At 45.2% G+C, this 19,099-nt stretch overlaps 2 protein-coding genes across 2 annotated transcripts; one reads left to right on the top strand and one right to left on the bottom strand.

Moving 5' to 3' along the window:
- Positions 1-4,447: 4,447 nt before the first annotated feature.
- On the bottom strand, positions 4,448-8,850 carry LOC125522108 (fatty-acid-binding protein 2). Its single transcript, XM_048687183.2, has 11 exons — positions 8,519-8,850; positions 7,322-7,867; positions 6,976-7,186; positions 6,635-6,710; positions 6,424-6,526; positions 5,614-5,682; positions 5,483-5,519; positions 5,333-5,407; positions 5,210-5,261; positions 5,067-5,111; positions 4,448-4,877 (listed from the first exon to the last, which is right to left on the bottom strand). The coding sequence occupies exons 2-11, from the start codon at positions 7,801-7,803 to the stop codon at positions 4,774-4,776; spliced, it is 1,254 nt and encodes a 417-aa protein (XP_048543140.2). The 5' UTR covers positions 7,804-7,867; positions 8,519-8,850; the 3' UTR covers positions 4,448-4,773.
- An 8,515-nt stretch (positions 8,851-17,365) lies between these two features.
- On the top strand, positions 17,366-18,003 carry LOC147958607 (uncharacterized). Its single transcript, XM_087538134.1, has 2 exons — positions 17,366-17,559; positions 17,643-18,003. The coding sequence occupies exons 1-2, from the start codon at positions 17,468-17,470 to the stop codon at positions 18,001-18,003; spliced, it is 453 nt and encodes a 150-aa protein (XP_087394260.1). The 5' UTR covers positions 17,366-17,467.
- The last annotated feature ends 1,096 nt before the right edge of the window (positions 18,004-19,099 follow it).

The raw sequence follows: 19,099 nt of genomic DNA, 5'->3' as shown, positions 1-19,099 counted from the left end.
TTATCTGAATCAGACGATTCAAGCGCCTGGAGTTTTGTCTCGAAACCCTCTTTCCGTTTAACCAACTCAAACAAGTTTTTGCTTCAGTAAAATTTGACCTAGATCCAGAATAGTAAATGGAGTTTGTTTCTTTCGCCGTTTGACTTTCGTTGTTTTGTTCGATTTGATTCTTTTTGGTACCGGAGTTCTTAAGTTGAACTTTCTAGTTAGATCTCTTATTTGAGTTTTACCTGTGCATTAGTTGAGTACTTATTGTATGCTTATTTGTTTGCGATAGAGTACCCGGAGTGCGCCGCTTGCTACTTCGAATCGCTAGGTTTCGCAGATCATTAGCAAGGCAAGTAACACTTTGATCATACCTCCTACTACCCAGTTTTATTGCATTAGATCAATCCTCACACATTGCATGATTAGGATCTAATTAAATTGTGGGTTTTGGGAAGTAGATGAGGTAGTACCTATTACCTGTTTCATTATCAAACCTTTGGGAGTTACTTCTACATTTGCTTATTGCCATGCTATGCTAGTAGACGTAGATTGGGTGAGTGTATCCGTGACAAATGTGAGATTGTTAAATTAATGATTTATCTAAGGTGGCAACTTAAACACACATCTGGGTGGATTGAGGCACCTGGGTATTCCAGCGATTGCCTGTTTTTCTTTTGGACCGCCACCCAGGCTCAAAGGGATCATGAGATTATTCATACTAGAAACTTCCGTGTGCAGCCACAAGCTACTATGGGCTCTAGCATAGTTGAATAAGTCGTGCGAACTCTTACAGTGGTAGACTAGCAGATGTAGGGGAAAGTAGGTGTAACGGTCTACCCGATCGTAAGGTGCTAGCGTTTCTGAAAGACTATGTCTCGGTCGTCCGTTTCTCAAACACCATGTAGTGCGAGAATCCCAACGGAGGAGATCGGGTCTTGTGGGGAAAAGTGCGCAAACCTCTACAGAGTGTATAAACTAACCATGGTTAGCCGTGTCCCCGGTTATGGACAACTTGAGTATCTAGTACTTGGATTATCATGTGAATCTCATCATGTTACTCTAATTAATATTGTTGGATTTTTAATGATGATGTTTAATTGGGATTGAGAGGGTGTCTACACTCTCAATGTTTAACAACTACCATGATAGTTAAATAAAATTTATTCCTTTATAGTAGGGAAAAATTGGATTTACGCAAAACTGTAACCATAGAGCTTTCCACCAGCCAAATATGCATGTAGTATAGCATTACTCTTTCATTGCTCTATATGTGTTACTTTGCCAGCATATTCCATGTGCTGACCCGTTTCGGGCTGCAACGTTCATGTTGCAGACTTTTCAGACGACGAGTAAGGTGCCTTAGGTCGTGGTTCTATACTCAGTGATGCCATTGGAGTTGATGGACTCACTTATCTTCCAAGCCTTCCGCTGTTATTGTTATTAGATGGCCTTAAGCCATATTTATTGTAATAAGTTCTCTTTTGAGACACTCCTTGTAATAATTGTGTGATTGATACTTTGTTATAAATCCTTCAAGTACTGTGCGGTGTCAGCATTACTGATCCAGGGATGACACTGGAGCACAGAGATTGGACCGTTTGAGGTCTGGTCGCTACACCAGATGATTTTGGTTCAGATAAACGGCATGATGTTGGTCCTAAAGAAATTACCGGTCTTGCTAAATTAATGGTGCAAGACCAATAAACATATATACTACTTTTACTTTGGTCTATCAACCTGCAAAGCTAGTACTGGTATTGCCGATTTCTATGGAATTAATTAACAAATTCTTTTGAATTATGATTGTTGTCAATAAAATATGTAATAAAATGGGTGATCAATCCATGAGTGATTTTCTAATTTGCTGACGGATGATAGTTTTAACCGTTAGTAAGTAGTAATGATGATGTGACTGTCTTTTTAAGAACATGAAAGATCGAGCAAAGAAACTTGGAAATGGTAGGTAGTTTTTTTACCGTTAGTAAGTAGTAATGATGATGTGACTGGTCTTTTTAAGAACATGAAAGGTCGAGCAAAGAAACTTGGAAATGATAGTGACTCTACATGTTCCACTTAATTGTACTTATTTATAGCTTAAGAAATTAACATGGCATATTTTTTACCAAGAAGAGCTAATCTAACTGCCCAGGAAACTAAAAAGTTGTGCTTCTGACTACTTTGTTTGAAACATGTGAAAAGGGGGTTTATGTTTTCATTCAACTCATACTCATTAATCACGTAGTTTTATGTAACTATTATATGTAGTATGATATTTTGGTTCCTTATGTTGTCTATGTAAACATAATCAGAGGTAGACCTATGTAGATATCATCCGGGGGGGGGGGCATTGGCCCCTAGCCTTGGATAAGTTGTGAAGGATTTTAGGAGAGCTTGGCCTGGATTTATTAGCAAGCTCCGCCACTGCATGCCAGCTAGACTTGCTATAAGCCATCTTCTCACAACAACTTTTTTTTCCTTTCGAGAAATTATCCATTCTATCTAATCCATAAAATAATTATCAACTTTTCATTTGTTTGTCAGACCCGACTTTTCCACCCTGGATAATCAATGTCGGTGCGCACACGTCCAGATCAGAGGTGGAGACCATGGGAGTGCTCATTTTGCAGGATGCCACGCCTCGACCAATAGTTGTGTCTATGACCTTGGGTACGGTCATGGAGATAGTGATTTGGTGCACTTGGACGGTCCATCTACCCCTGCAAGATAGTTTTGGGGTATGCTCCTGCATCGTCTACTCCTCTAGTATCACTACCTGTCCTATCCATCAATTTACCGATCCTTTTTATAGCAGATGCACCACTTCATGGACAGGGAAACCGTCACAAGCCTCATTTGACGACATTTTCGACTTCGCACCATTTGGAATATCCTTTACTTCACAATTATATTCTCCTGGAGTATCGGGCAAAGTCTTCACGCTGTGCATGCACAGTCCAACGGGTGGTGGTGTTTTTGCCTTTCGTGAAGCCGTGGAGCCAGGGTTGATGTACACATAACTTTTGCGTCACTGTAAAAGTTCCTGCTTTAAATAAACATTTTATCATTTAGTTTCTACTTTTACCATCATTTATCAAGTGCACTAAATTATGTCCTGGCCAGTGCAAAATTATTGAGATCCCCGATTCATTTTATTTTGGTAGTGGTGGTTTTTCAGTGAACCTCATGTCCAAATAGTCATAACGGGACGAATCTATAAACCTTGAAGGGAACTAGAATGAACATACATGCTTCAGTAGACCTTGAAGTGAACCTCATGACCAAATAGAGCTATGTAAGTATGGGGGGGGGGGGGGGGGGGGGGGTCATTGCCCCTAACCTTGAATACTTGAATAAGTTGTGAAGGATTTTGGGAGAGATTAGCATGAATGTACCCGCTCGGACCTTCAAGTCGGGCTGAGCCCAAGACGAGTCCAACCGAGCCTCGAGCCCCGAGCTTTATGTCAAGCTCTATCCGAGGGTAAGACGAAAATAAAAAAGTGAGCCAGTCATGCGTGTCATTTCACTTCTCAATCCTTGATTTGTCCCTAAAACCCACGTGAATAACGTTCCTTTTTTTTTCTTTTGAGGGATGAATAATTTATCTTATTAATACTGATAAATAGAGAATTGAGCGTTGATTCAGGCCCTGTTTGGTTACAGGGACTAGGCTATAAAAAGTCTCTTTTAGTCCCTATGTAACCAAACAGGAGGGACTTTTTCTTAAGGACCTAGAAAAAGACTACCCTTGCAACCAAACACCCCCTTAGTAGTATGGACACAGTCTTGTTCCAGGTCAGCCAGGTTCGCTTCCAATATTTCAACCGTGTTTTTCACTCTTTTATAAAAATATGCCTCCATGGTGTTTGCCCCTCTTGTCTGTTATTTTTTAACGCTGATAAATGATACTCCCTCTGTCTCATAATATAAGAACGTTTTTTACACTAGTATAGTGTCAAAAACGTTCTTATATTATGGGACAGAGGGAGTAGCAAATTGGGTGTAGTTTATGGTAGATTGCACCAACTGCTTGGTCACATGGACCAAACATATCTATTATTTTACTTCCATCGGCTTGCAGGATTTCTGCGCGCGATACAGATAGAGCCAAAGAGCAAAAAAGGGCAACTCTGATGAATTCCGCTGCCGCGTAGCAGAATCTGAACCAAAAGCCAAACCCAGCAGAATCCGATTCCAAAAATCCGTTGTCAAAATCTGAATCAAAAACGGAAGCAGCCCAAAACGTGCTTTTTCAAAATCTGATTCCTCAGCGGGTCAAAAATCTAAAAAAGTTGTATCAGCTGATTTGCCAAATAACCTACATCTTTTTCACATCAAATTTTCCACAGCTGTTTTTCCACAGTAGATTTTTCACAGCTGCTTTTAGAAATCCACAGCCGAATCAAACAAGGCATAAGAATGGATACTGAACAGAGCAGAGCACAACAACAGGCACATCGCATTGCAAAGACTCACGGCAGCAAGCCACCAACGGAAAGACCTGCAGGCTTGTATATTTTCTTTCATCATGGGAGAAGCATCCTCAACTCCTCATCTACAAAAAGGCAAGAGCTCCATCCAAATGGGGACGGAGGCGCCTTGCACAGCAGGCAGATGCGCATCTCCCATGTGTGTGTGTTACAACAATACAACATCGCCCTTTCCACTTTACAGGTTACCAGATCTCTCAGCGTATGTACACGACGCAACGATCCTCGCCTAGTTTTCTCCTATCCACATGCTGTAACGGAAGAACGAAAGAATTCTCTGACCCACCGGGGCCCTGTCTCACCCGCCACATCTGCCCATGAGCCCGGCAACATTCCAGGCGACTTCCCTTTTGGCCTCTAGCGAGACGGGCGAATCGCCAATGTACATGTCGAAGAAAGCCCCTGCGCGTAGAAAATGACTTGGTTCAAAATTACAAGCAGCAAACATGTACAGTATCACCAAGTTGCTTTGTCATAGGAAGAAGCACTTCTTCAGGTGCAACATATTACTAATGGATGTTCAAAGTGGAGACACCAAGGGTGCAAATAATGGTAGCTACCAAAATTTTGGCTAGGGAAACATATACTTACTGCAAAGGTCTTTGCTCTGAACAGCACTGATCTGCCTGCCATCAACTGCAAGCAAACTTTCTTGTCAAGATACACTCGATATTACATAGAGAACATCCCGAAACAAATAAATCGACTCAGCAGCCACGGCCTGAGGTACTTACTCTCTGTTATTAGCTGACCGTCAGACGTTTGGCAGAAGTCGATCTTTGTGCCCTGCAAATAGCATTAATTTAACCACTAAAGTCTGAAAGTTACCGACTACAAACTAGTGTGTTGAGCCTTACAGCAGGTATAGGGATATCTTTAGTGAAGTAAGAAGCAAAGGTCTTCAAGCAATGATAGTCAGTGTCGGGATTTATCTGTAAAATGCAAAATCTCACATAAGTCTATAGGACTAGTAAGAGAAGTGAAGTGGCATCTGAAACAGCAAGGACCTTTCGCAAACGCAGGCCAAGTGACTTCTCGAATACACTGCAACGAATAAAAGGAATGCCGGTTCAGTCTGGAGTACATGATAGATATGTGTAAGAGATTCATGCCAGCAAAATAAGATCATACTACTTACTCTCTCACTGCACCAATGCTAAGGCCTTTGTAGTTGACTACCAACCTAACTCTGATATGAAGGTTTTCCCTGGAAAAATGACAACACATATGTTATTAGAACCAGAGGATCATAGAATGTAGAAGAAGTATGAAGGTCCACTTTGGATTGCAAGAATGAAAAACACAGACTTTTAACAGAATGTAAGCACAAAACAGAGAACTGAAAAAACATGAAAATGGTAGGGACAAACGTTCAGCTATACAACAAGAGAAAAGTACATCGATCCTACGAGAATGAGTGGGAAAAAGAGGTCGGAAACTTGGAATGGGCGTTGCAATTCCTATGAATTGGGGCACAGGAAACCAATAAATTGGAATCTGGAACCAACACCTATGATCCAAAGTGCCTGTGCAGGAAAATTTTCTACAGATTGGAATCCTACCGAAATCCTATGAAATCCGTAAAATAAAAAAGGTCCCAACTTTCTTATCATATTTCCATGATGAACACATAGTAGATAAACAACCACTAAATGTTCCTTATGAGGATTTAGTGATATATATGGACATGTGGGTGAATTGTGCCCCATCTGCTGCCATGAAAATGTACAAGCAGAAATCCTGACAACAAGATACCAACTGATAGCAACATGCAGTACAACCAGAAACCAACTACCACAATAACATATATCCAGCTTAAAGAAGAATCCTTATGACCTTGCTCGACAAGATAAGTTTGTGACACCATAATAGCACATGCTAAGCTTATGCACTTCAGAGAATGTGTGAGTGTAACACTGGGTCAGTGACATATCAATGGAGAGCATACCTCAGAAGATCATCATAGAAATCTGGGTCATCCTTCAGGTTGGTGGTTGGAACTGAAGCATACTTAGGACCCAGCTTCTCGCAAATAGAATTCGGTTGCATATCTACGAGGGCATGGTATCGTCAGTAATCAATAGAGGAATGCCGGATAAACAAATTTTACTGGTAAATGGATACAAACAACCTAATCACTTTTCAAACAGTTTACTTACATAAACCAAAAGCGTACAGGTTCAGATTTTTGACCCTCATTATTTTCATGCCTTTGAAACCCACCCCAACGAGGACCTGCAATTTAGTTTTCAATGAACTGTCACATGAAGTCATCAACAAACCAAGGGAGGACAAATGACTTAGAAAGTTGAGAAGTAAAGCATTAGTTATCAATGAACTGTCACATGAATCCATCCACGGAATAACCGAGTATACCAAGTGTCTTGGTTAGTCGATGTAATACTTATCCTAGACTTATGTCCAATCTTAACTCTACATTGTTAAAGAAAACAACTCTGCAGTATGACATAAGAAGCTCCTAAAAATAAGGGGTGTATACCGTTGTAGCTGGACAGGAGTCATCTTCAAGGAATGCAGGGAACTTGATTCCAGTTTTTGGTTCAACTGCGTCTTCTTGAAAGATCGTAGTTGGCACAGCAACAGAAGAACAACTTAGCCGCTTAGTGTCCAAACAAGGCTGCTCTGCTGGCATGTTGATATAACCATCAACATTTCCAAACGTTATCAACTCTGCAAGCATCTTCGGAGATCTTGTACATTCATACAGATATAAAATGAGAGGTAAGCATTTCCAAGAAATACAGTAGAAAAGTCGTGAACGCGAACAAAAATATAAAAGGGAAAGTAGAACACATGATGGGCAAATAATTGGTATTGAGGCCTACATGTTTTCAAATGGTGGTACGATAGCAGCAAAACCAGCCATAGTAAGAAGATTGCTGGCATGTTGCTGCTCAATGTCATTCCACATTCGTCCAACGGTTGCCTGTGCAAGTCTGGCTAACAACAGCTGTACAGCATGCCCTTCTTTTAGAGAAGCAAACTGCGATCCCACCAAATTTTGCACACCAGAAGTCACTCGCTTTATATGTGAAAACCCGTGGGGACTCTTGGGGTCATACGCTCTAGAAAACCAGAAGAAGAAAGCTCTGGCAAACTTCCTGAGGCAAATGAATGCTTCCTGAGCCTTCACATTTCCCGAAGAACAGATCTCCCTGCGATGTTGCAAAGAACTCCCCAACAATCTTCCGAGATGTGTTACCAAACTCAGCCCAAGATCATGGGACATTGGAAACTCTGGTGGATACTGGTACATGTATCCCCCGGCATGACCAATATTGGCGAAAATTAACCGATCGTGCTTCATGCTAAGATGAATATATATGAAGCCTTTCAAGCGTGTGGATGTAGGACGAGGATTATATAGTGATCTGTCAATAAGAGCAAAAGTAAAATGAATCAGCTATGCAATAACAACACCAGCTGTTCAGAAGAGACCTAAACAACAAGTAGAATTCTTCATCGACTTGATGGCTTTTACCTTGTAGGTGAGTTCATGATAATTACACTAGCATTGCAAAACATTATAAATCACATTCTACATATCGCTCTGGAATACCTTCAAGTTAGCTTTATGGCAGCTAAATAAGAACATTATCACTCAAATCAGCACCCGGAAGTTGCAGCATTCGCATATATTCACAAAACTATCAAATCAACACAAAATGCCCTCATGATAGCAGGCACATATACGTAAGCTGATGAACAGGACAGTGCCGAAGCGACCAGATTCCCACATGTAGCGGGCAATTAACGCAACAAAGGCACAAATCAATGCCCCCCCCCCCCCCCCCTAATTAACCCCAAAAATCCACAAGGTAGGCATCAACTATCCCAACCGTGTAACAATTCAGACGTCATGCATACTAAAATTTGCTGAGCAGCAATCTCTGCCTGAAAAGGATTCACCACCCCTCCCCTCCCCGCAAAATCACCAAAATCGTCACTAACCAACTCACATTCACGAGAAAAAAAACTCTCATACTACACCAAAAAAGGAAAGCTGAATAAAATCACCATACCTGTCCGACGGATCAGGGAGAACTCCGGGGCGAGAGCGGCGACCGAGGCCGGCCTAGGATCCGCGCGCGATCCCTGCTGATCCGGGGACGCGGGATCAAAGACCAACCGGCCCGGAGCCCCCGCGCCTCCCACGAAACCTGGAGGGGACGGAGAGGCCGGACAAGCAACGCTCCCCGCGGCGGATCCCCAAATCCGACCCCCCGCGCCTCGCCTCGCCTCCGCCCTCGCACTCGCCTCCCGTGAGAGAGAGGGAGAGGGAGAGGGGCGTAGAACGCGTGCTCCGGCTCGGCGTCGTTTGCTCCGTTCTCTCTCTCCTCCCACCCCAGCCGAGGCCGAAAAAGGGTTCAATAAGTTTCGGGTTCCCTCCTTTCCGCGTTCACCGGGGAGCCCCTCTAAGAACCGTATTCCCATGTTAGCCCTTGTCACGTGCACTGGATACGTGACTGAACGTTGTTAAGGGTAATAGGAGGTTGTAAAGGGGGTTGGATGTAAAATGTCTCGTCCTTTTCCGGGAAGGTGCGGGTCGTGGCACGAGGAACCGAGGGATATTCGGCGGGGCGATCGGACGGCCACGAGGAAGGGGTCGGCTGGCGTTGGGGCGTAGCGGCCGTCGATGCGACGCGACCGCGGGAGTTGGTCCACGTCGACCGCGGAGACGGACGCGGGCGGCGGCTGGAAGGGCCTGGAGCACGTTTAAAATGGACGGCTTCTTCCTCGTGGAAAGGTCCAAATTTCCTGGACGTACTCCTTTTGTAGCCTCGGGTGTTAATATGACCTACTACATACTTCTATGTGAATTAACACACTAAAATATGTCTATATACATTCGAATTAGAAAAAAGTCAGAACATCTTGTAATAGTGAACGTATGAAGCAGTACTCTATCCGGTGATCTCTTCTACTAAAGGATATAAGTGATAGAGTAAACGAGGATGTTTAGGCCAAAAGGCCACACTAGGGGCGGCCATCATGTTGATATTATTGGAGGCCAAGTGAAATCACAACTGAATCACACAATATTAATATTTCATACAAAACAACAATACAAAGATATACTTTAACATCCTCTCAGTTTCTGTCGGGCAGTAAGCACAAACTGGATCGAAATCTGAAAAAGAGTTGCGACGAAAGTCATTTTGTCATATGTGACGCCCGGATAATCAAGCTACAGTAACCTTTGCTAATGATGCCACGTCACCTCGATTACTGTTGCTAATCTCACGTTAGTTCGAACCGATTCAAATTCAAATTCAAAATAGAGGCAAACAACAAAAGTTTTCAAACTTAAAACTAAAATGTCCGAGTTGTGCCAAGTAATACAAAGTTAATTGTGGTGAAGAAGCCCCACTTTTATAAAATGTTTTAATACTCTAAAATGATTAAAACGGTAGTTGAAACGATTGAATATGCGCCTTTGATATTTTATAAAATGATGAACTATTTTATTTTGAGGTATAAACTTTTAGGTTAGTGAGTTATTTTGAAACACTATTTTCGGAGCTATTGTCATATTTTACTAAACTGAAAATAAAGTGTAACTAAAATAAAACTGAAAAAAATGGAAATAAAACAAAACAAATAAAAAGGAACCCCCCCACTGGGCCACGGCCCAGTCGGCTCAGCCCACCAGGCCGGCCCAGCCGCCCCCCTCACTCACTTAACCCCACGCCCCTGGAACCCTAGTGCCGCTAACCCTCCCACGTTTCCCCACTCCCCACTCCCCACTCTCTCCCTCGTCTTCTCTCCCGTCCCGATCTGGATCGGGGGGCTGCGCCCGCCTCCGCCACCACTGCCGTGATGGGGCCCTTCCCCGTCGGCGCCCCTCCATCCCAACCGCATCCCCCAGTGCTCCCGACGGCCCCGGCGAGTGCACCCGCGCCGGAGGACTGCCTCCTCCGCCCCGTACCAAGGTCGTCGTCCTCGCATCGCCCCTCTGACATGGGCTTCGCCACGACCTCCCGCGCCTCTCCCTCGCGGGATCGACCCCGCCGCTCGTCCCTGCGACCCATTGACGGACGCCATCACCGTCGTCCTCTCCGTCGCCGGCGTTCCCCGTCCTCGTCGCCGGTGCTGCCTCGACGGACCTCCCCGACTCCTCCCCGAGCCCACTGCCTTTTCCTTACGGCCCCATGAGCCTCCGCCTCCCCTCTCCTTCTCCTGTCTCCCGCGCGCATGCGCTCACGGCCGTGGCCTCGTGCCGCGCGCGCTGGCGCCGTCCCGCACGCGTTCGCCTGTTGCCGCGCTAGCGAGCTCCGGCCGTCGCTCGTGCTCACCGCCGGGTGGTCGCGCTCACGCGCACCCCTGGCCGCGCCCACTGTCGCCCCGTCGCCGCACACCCTGGCCACCGTACCGCGGTCGCCGCTCACGCGCCCCCGCACCGCGGTCGCCACGTCCGGCTCGTGCGTCGCGCGCCCCTGGAGCATCCATGCCACGCGCCTCGCCGCTGCCCCAGTGGGTGCCTAGCCCCGCAGCGCCCTGACGGGGGCGGGCTGGCGCCCGTCGCCGGCTTCGCCCGCACGCCTGAACCGTTCGGGCTGGTGCCGACACCCGTTGCGCCCGCTATGCCCCTAGGCCAATGACAGAGGGGGCCCACCTGCGAACAAAAATAAATAAATAAATAAGTTAATTAATCATGTTTAATTAATGTAATTAACTAGTTAGTTTAATTAAACCCTAATTAGATAAACAGCCAATGACGAACGGGACCCACACGTCAGTTGACCAGTCAACTCCTTTGTTGACTGCTGACGTCAGCGTGCACTGTTCTGGATAATGTTGATTAAATTAATTAAATAAATTCTAAAAATGATTTAAATCTTTTAAAATTAATATAAAATAAACCGTAGCTCAAATGGGAAAACTTTGTACATGAAAGTTGCTCAGAACGACGAGACGAATCTGGATACGCAACCCGTTCGTCCGCCACACATCCCTAGCATAGCGAACCTGCAACATTTCACCTCCGGTTCATCTGTCCGAAAACGCGAAACACCGGGAATACTTTCCGGATGTTTCCCCCCTTCACCGGTATCACCTCATACCGCGTTAGGGCACCCCTAGCATCGATACTTGTTTTGTCATGCATCGCTATGCAAAAGTTTGCTTAATATTTATTGTTTCTTTCCCCCTCTTCTCTCGCTAGACACCGAGACCGACGCCGCTGCTACCCAGTACGACTACGGTGTTGACGACCCCTCTCTCTTGCCAGAGCAACCAGGCAAGCCCCCCCCCCCCCCGATCACCAGATATCGCCTACTCTACTCTCTATACTGCTTGCATTAGAGTAGTGTAGCATGTTACCACTTTCCGTTAATCCTATCATGATGCATAGCCTGTCATTATTGCTACAACTGTTGATACCTTTACCTGCAATCCTAATGCTTACTATATGATGCTAGTTTATCATCAGTGGCCCTTCATTCTTGTCCGTCTGCCATGCTATACTATCGGGTCGTGATCACTCGGGAGGTGATCACAAGTATATACTATATACTTTATATATGATACTTGTGGTGACTAAAGACGGGTCGGCTCGTAGGAGTACCCGCGAGTGATTCACGGATTGGATCCGAAAGGACGTTTGTCCCGACGGCCCTCTGAGTGGATCTTTGTGGTGAAGCGATAGGGTAGGTTGAGACCACCTAGGAGAGAGGTGGGCCTGGCCCTGGTCGGCGTCCGTGGTTAGTTCAAAATAACACGCATAACGAGATCTTGATATTTGATCTGAGTCTGGCTACTGGCCTATACGCACTAACCATCTACGCGGGGACAGTTATGGGCACTCGACGTCGTGGTATTAGCCGAAGCCTTCATGACGTCAGCGACTGAGTGGCGCGCGCCGGGTTGGACCGCGAAACGCAACTTCCTTTGTAATGGAGGTTGCTAGGTCTGCTCATCGGCCGCGTACGCAACGTGCAGGTGTGCAATGGGTGATGGGCCCAGACCCCTGTGCCATAGGATTTAGACCGGCGTGCTGACCTCTCTGTTGTGCCTAGGTAGGGTTGCGACGTGTTGATCTTCCGAGGCGGGGCATGACCCAGGAAAGTGTGTCTGGCCAGATGGGATCGAGCGTGTTGGGTTATGTGGTGCATCCCTGCAGGGAAGTTGATCTATTCGAATAGCCGTGTCCCTCGGTAAAAGGACGACCCGGAGTTGTACCTTGACCTTATGACAACTAGAATCGGATACTTAATAAAACACACCCTTCCAAGTGCCAGATACAACCGGTGATCGCTCTCTCACAGGGAGACGAGGGGAGGATCATCGGTTAGGATTATGCTATGCGATGCTACTTGGTGAACTTACCATCTACTCTCTTCTCCTGCTGCAAGATGGAGGTTACTAGAAGCGTAGTCTTCGAAAGGACTAGCTATCCCCCTCTTATTCCGGCATTCTGCAGTTCAGTCCACATATGATAGCCTTATTCCATTTGATACCAATGCATACATATGTAGTGTAGCTCTTTGCTTGCGAGTACTTTAGATGAGTACTCACGGTTGCTTTTCTCCCCCTTTTTCCCTTTTCCTATATCCGATTGCTGCAACCAGACGTTGGAGCCCAGGAGCCAGACGCCACCGTCGCCGACGACTACTACTACTCGGGAGGTGCCTACTACTACGTGCAGCCCGCTGACGACGACCAGGAGTAGTTTAGGAGGATCCCAGGCAGGAGGCCTGCGCCTCTTTCGATCTGTATCCCAGTTTGTGCTAGCCTTCTTAAGGCAAACTTGTTTAACTTATGTCTGTACTCAGATATTGTTGCTTCCGCTGACTCGCCTATGATCGAGCTCTTGTATTCGAGCCCCCGAGGCCCCTGGCTTGTAATATGATGCTTGTATGACTTATTTTATTTGTAGAGTTGTGTTGTGATATCTTTCCGTGAGTCCTTGATCTTGATCGTACACGTTTGCGTGTATGATTAGTGTACGATTAAATCGGGGGCGTCACATCATAATATCAGCATATTGACAAGGTGATGGCACATGAAGAACCCGGGCATGACCAAGGTAGACCTTTCCGCGAACGAAGTGAATGTTTGATCTCTATGTGCTTGGTACGTCCTTGTTGAACCGTATTAGAAGCCATGTAAACTGTGTCGACATTGTCAAAAAAAACAACTATCGAAGCCGTCAAAGGGGTGATGAAGCTAGCCGAGAAGCTGTCGAATCCAACAACACTCCACGATAGCATGAGCGACCACGCGATATTTTGCCTCGGCACTGGTTCGAGAGACCGTGGTCTGTCGTTTGGACAACCAAGAAACCAGGTTATCGCCGAGATAAATACACTACCCAAACATAGAGTGCCGAGTGTCGGTGCATCCAGACCAGTCCGCGACGAAGTAAGCAGTGAGTGTCGTGGACGGGGAGATCGAGAGGTGTAAACTTAGGTCGCTAATACCCTCGATGTAGCGAAGAATTCCCTTAACCAAGTCGAGATGCGGCTCTCGGGGTACATGCACATAGAGACAGGCTTGCTCAACAGCATGCATGACATCTGGGCATGTAAAACGTCAGATACTGCAAGGCACCAACATAGCTTCGATAGGTCGTGGCATCGTCAAGAAGAGAACCATCCTGGGCCGAGAGTTTGCAGTTGACATCGATAGGGGTGCCCGAGGGGTTGCAGTCAACCTTGCTTGCACATTGAAGGAGCTCCACCGCATAGTACCCTGAGAGAGAACCATCTGGTGGTCTGATGTCTACTACACAACCTTCTTCTTGTAAACTCGTGTTGGGCCTCCAAGCGCAGAGTTTTGTAGGACAATAGCAAATTTCCCTCAAGTGGATGACCTAAGGTTTATCAATCCGTGGAAGGCGTAGGATGAAGATGGTCTCTCTCAAACAACCATGCAACCAAATAACAAAAAGTCTCGTGTGTCCCCAACACACCCAATACAATGGTAAATTGTATAGGTGCACTAGTTCGGCGAAGAGATGGTGATACAAGCGTAATATGGATAGTAGATGTAGGTTTTTGTAATCTGAAAATATAAAAACAGCAAGGTAGCAAGTGGTAAAAGTGAGCGAAAACGGTATTGCAATGCTTGAAAACAAGGCCTAGGCTTCATACTTTTACTAGTGCAAGTTCTCTCAACAATGATAATATAATTGGATCATATAATAATCCCTCAGCATGCAATAAAGAATCACTCCAAAGTTTCTATCGGAGAACGTGGGATGAAAACGTGCATAAACCCATATGCATAGATTACCCCAATGTCACCTCAGGAATCCGCGAGTTGAGTGCCAAAACATACATCAAGTGAATCAATAAAACATCTCATTGTCACCACAGATATCCCATCGCAAAACATACATCAAGTGTTCTCAAATCCAATACCCAATCCAACATAACAAAACCTTAAAGAGCAAGACTCAATTCATCACAAAAAGGTAGACGGGGGAAGAAACACCATACGATCCAACTATAATAACAAAGCTCGCGGTACATCAAGATCGTGCCAAATCAAGAATGAGAGAGAGAGAGAGAGAGAGCGAGATCAAACGCATAGCTACTGGTACATACCCTCAGCCCCGAGGGTGAACTACTCCCTCCTCATCATGAAGAGCGCCGGGATGATGAAGATGGCCACCGGTGATGGTTTCCCCCTCCGGCAGGGTGCCGAAACGGGATCTCGATTGGTTTTTTGTGGCTACAGAGGCTTGCGGCGGTAGAACTCCTGATCTAGATTTCTTTCCGGGGGTTTCTGGATTTATAGGAATTTTTGCCGTCAGTTTTAAGTCAGGGGGTCCACGAGTCAGCAACAAGGCAGGGGCGCGCCCTCCACCCTTGTCGTTGACTCGGAACTCTTCTGGCCCAACTCTTGTGCTTCGGGGGCTTATTCTGGTTCATAAAAATCACTATAAATTTTCAGCTCGTTTGGACTCCATTTGATATTCATTTTCTGCAAAACTCAAAAACAAGGAAAAACAGAAATTGTCACTGGGCTCTAGGTTAATAGGTTAGTCCCAAAAATAATATAAAATAGCATATAAATGCATATAAAACATTCAAGATAGATAATATAATAGCATGGAACAATAAAAAAATTATAGATACGTTGGAGACATATCATGGTTGTCTGCATAACGAGATGCAAGGAAGCGGACTTTCCTTCGTTACTAGGTGATACCCCGTGCGTTGCTGCGGGATTCTATAGGGGAAGGTTGATGCAATGATAAATATTTAAAATCATAAAGGGGAATATACGTTTCTTGATTGGATTAATGATTTGATTGGAACTGTTGTTGGCGTATTTGATGTACCCCACGCATTGTGGTGGAAGATGGTTAGCTATACATGAATGACATTAATTGTGTACCGAGGTGACATGTTAGATTAATTATACGATAGTTGGATGCTCAAATATATTAGAACATAAAACGGAGTGAAAAGTTTGGAGATGACTGAAACTTTTGAATGTGAAAAATGAATAACTAAATGCACACTTAAGTGCAGTACTGTAATGTACCATCGAGAATTATTGTTATAAATATTCCAATTCACCAACAAATCATTAGATCTTGACATTTATCACGCATTGTAGTGGGGAGAGAAAGGCCATCTCATTATACATATGGCACATTGTTTGATATATGACAATTGATCTTATAGCATGTTTATGTACACAGAAGTTATTCCTCTTGTTTAGTATATGCAACTTTAAAAAGAAGGTAGCAGGCCATAAGACCATCAAAGCTGAGAAACCGTGCTATATAATCTATGTAGCAGTAATGATGGAAAAAACTTGTCTTTTACATATAATTACTTGCTAACATATAGTTGTAACCAGGGCCATCTCCAGAAATTCGGGGCCCCGGGGCGAAAATCAAAATTGGCCCCTAGATATTCGAATAACAAAAGAGCTAATGTAAATAATCTACTATATTGTTATCTCTTCCTATTGTCTATCTATAAACCAAAGAAATGTAATGATTCATTGTTCAAACATGAATTTGACTAATTAGTGTGAACAAAATAAAAATCAATTACCATCACCTAGGTTAAACTAAGGCACTGCACAACCCATACATGGCGATTTTATAATGCTTCCCACAAAGAAAAATCATGCCTCGAAAATTGATATATACTGTAGTATAGATGTGTTGTCAAGTAATACTGCCGTAATTTCGTCCTCCTAACCTAGGCCAGTTTGCCAGTTTGGTTGTCCTCATTTAATCTAATGAAGTAGAAGCAAACTAATTGCCAATACCTGGTAATCAAGGATTAGAGCCTGGAATTGCACAACAATCATGCTCCCGGTTCGGGTGTGCCTCTTTCGGAGAGGGAAAAAACCATGCTCCCGGTTCAGTTTTTTCGTCCGGTTTTTCTCGTCCGTTTTCTTCGTGAAAAAAAAAAGTTCGTCAAAATCTATCAACATGGGATCTAGTTTTGAAGATCTCGACGCGAAGAATCCAATTGTGAAAACGGTTCGAGATTTGGACGCACGGTTTAAAAGATAAAGCGTTTTGAATAAACGAATCTACGAAAAAAGGAAAACTCGACAAGTGGCGCGCTGCATGTACTTCACTTGTCGTGATCTGAAAAAATGAAGTGTTCTTTGCAATGAATACTTTTTAATTAGTGATTTCGGCATTAAGGCGCCAGCAAGGAGCTCTCGTACGTTTAGGAATCTATCAATAAAACTGAATGTTGACAGCGGACTTTGGAATTCCTTCTCTCTTTTTTTGAAGTCTACTTTGGAATTCCTTCTATTTAATCTGGCTCCATCGGGTGGAGAAACAGACGTGAAAGAACACAACATGGGCTCGAAGAGGCGCGCCAGAAGCCCATCAACCGATCCGCCTGCACCGTCCCGGCGCCGCCCTCATCGGCGTGGGGCTCGCGTGCGCCTCGTGGTTGCAGGTGGCCGCCGGCGAGCCTCTGCTTTGGCGGCACATCAACCTCGCTGACGAGAAGACATACTCACCGGCGGCGTGCCAGGCGATGGCGCGTGCCGCCGTGCAGCGCAGCGCCGGCCGCTGCGAGTCCTTCCGCGGCCGTGTCGACGACGATGTACTGCCCTTCCTCGTCCACAGGTACGCACGCGCCGATCGATCGATCTCGTCTCCTGAATCTGCAAAACGATCAACCTATGCTAAGTGCTAACAATAACTTGCAGCGCGCCGTCACTGCGGAGCCTCCACGTGACGCGACTGCACGACATTAGCAGCGAGAGGCTCATCTCCGTGGTGGCCAAGAAGCTCCCGCTGCTCGAGGAGCTCGTGCTGTCGCATGGCCTGATCCAGGAAGGCTCGTTGGTCGCTCTCGCCCACGAATGCCCACGCCTCCGGGTGCTCGACACCGGCCGCTGTGTGACCCTGTGCCCCATTGACAGAGCATCACGAAACAGGCTACAGAGCAGGATCAAGGATCTCCGGCTGCCGCACCTTCGTGGATGGCCTCTTTTCTGCCGAGAGCCGCGGCAGCAGGTGTCTTCATACTGGGTGCAAATGCGTGGGCAACAAGATGGTTCTATTTGAACAAAGAGATGATGCATGGGACACTGTATTTAGGAACCTAAAAGAATGACAAATTTTCTTTTCCTAAAAGAACACAAGAGGAATATATTTATCTTTTGCTAATTTTTGCCATATTTTTTTGCTATAGCTAATGGTGACTCCCCTACGACGTATTTTTTCGCTATAGCTAATGGGAGGCGCAGACGCTGCACGATTGATAATCTGTTGATCAACGACATTATATAGGGCTACGGACTAGGATCTTATTATGTCTCATGTGGTGGATTTTTTTCTCCTCCCTCCTCTCGGCTAAACCCGAATTGGACTTCTTGATCGCTTGCTCCTTTTGGGATGATTCTGGGAGAATTACCAGTGAGGAGAACGAGGCCCTGCTCACTCCTTTATCTGAGGATGAGATCCTAGAGGTCATCCGCTCGGCCAACACCAACTCGGCCTCGGGTCCCGATGGCTTTTCTATTCCCTTCTTTAGGAAATTCTGGCCGTAGTTGCGTACCCTTGTGTGTAATATTATCCAAGGCTTCTGTTTGGGGACGGTTGATATTTCACGGTTGAACTATGATGCCATTACTCTCATTCCTAAGGTTAAAGGAGCCGACCTTATTTCACAATTTAGACCTATCGCCCTTATCAACAATTTTGCGGAGTTTCCTTCCAAAATGTTTCGCTAACCGCCTCTCCCCCATCGCTCATCGGGCCCTTAACCCTTTTCAATCGGCATTTGCCAAAGGAAGATTCATCTTAGACGGCATCTTGTGTCTGCACGAAATCATTCATGATCTTAGGCTAGATTTTGAGAAAGTCTACGATCCCGAGGGCGTCACACATCTTCAATATGCAGACGATACGATCATCATGGTTGACTAAATGACGACTGTCTTACTCACCTTCAGGGCCGGCCCTGAGATCTTAGAGGCCCTTGTGCGAGCTTCATCTAATGGGCCCCTATAATAGACGCAAAAATATCTTCTAGTAAAGGATGTAGCACCGTTTTGAGATTCAATTAATTGATTTAGATGTTAGTTCTTTTTTCTTTTCTCACAACCATATAATTGCTATTTTGGCAACATTGTTACAAAAAAAAGGAGAGAACCTGATT

The sequence above is a fragment of the Triticum urartu genome, chromosome 7A, assembly GCF_056163025.1.
Source record: "Triticum urartu cultivar PI428250 chromosome 7A, HENAU_Tu73, whole genome shotgun sequence".
Lineage (NCBI taxonomy): Eukaryota > Viridiplantae > Streptophyta > Magnoliopsida > Poales > Poaceae > Triticum > Triticum urartu.
This window is presented reverse-complemented; position numbering and strand designations above follow the sequence as displayed.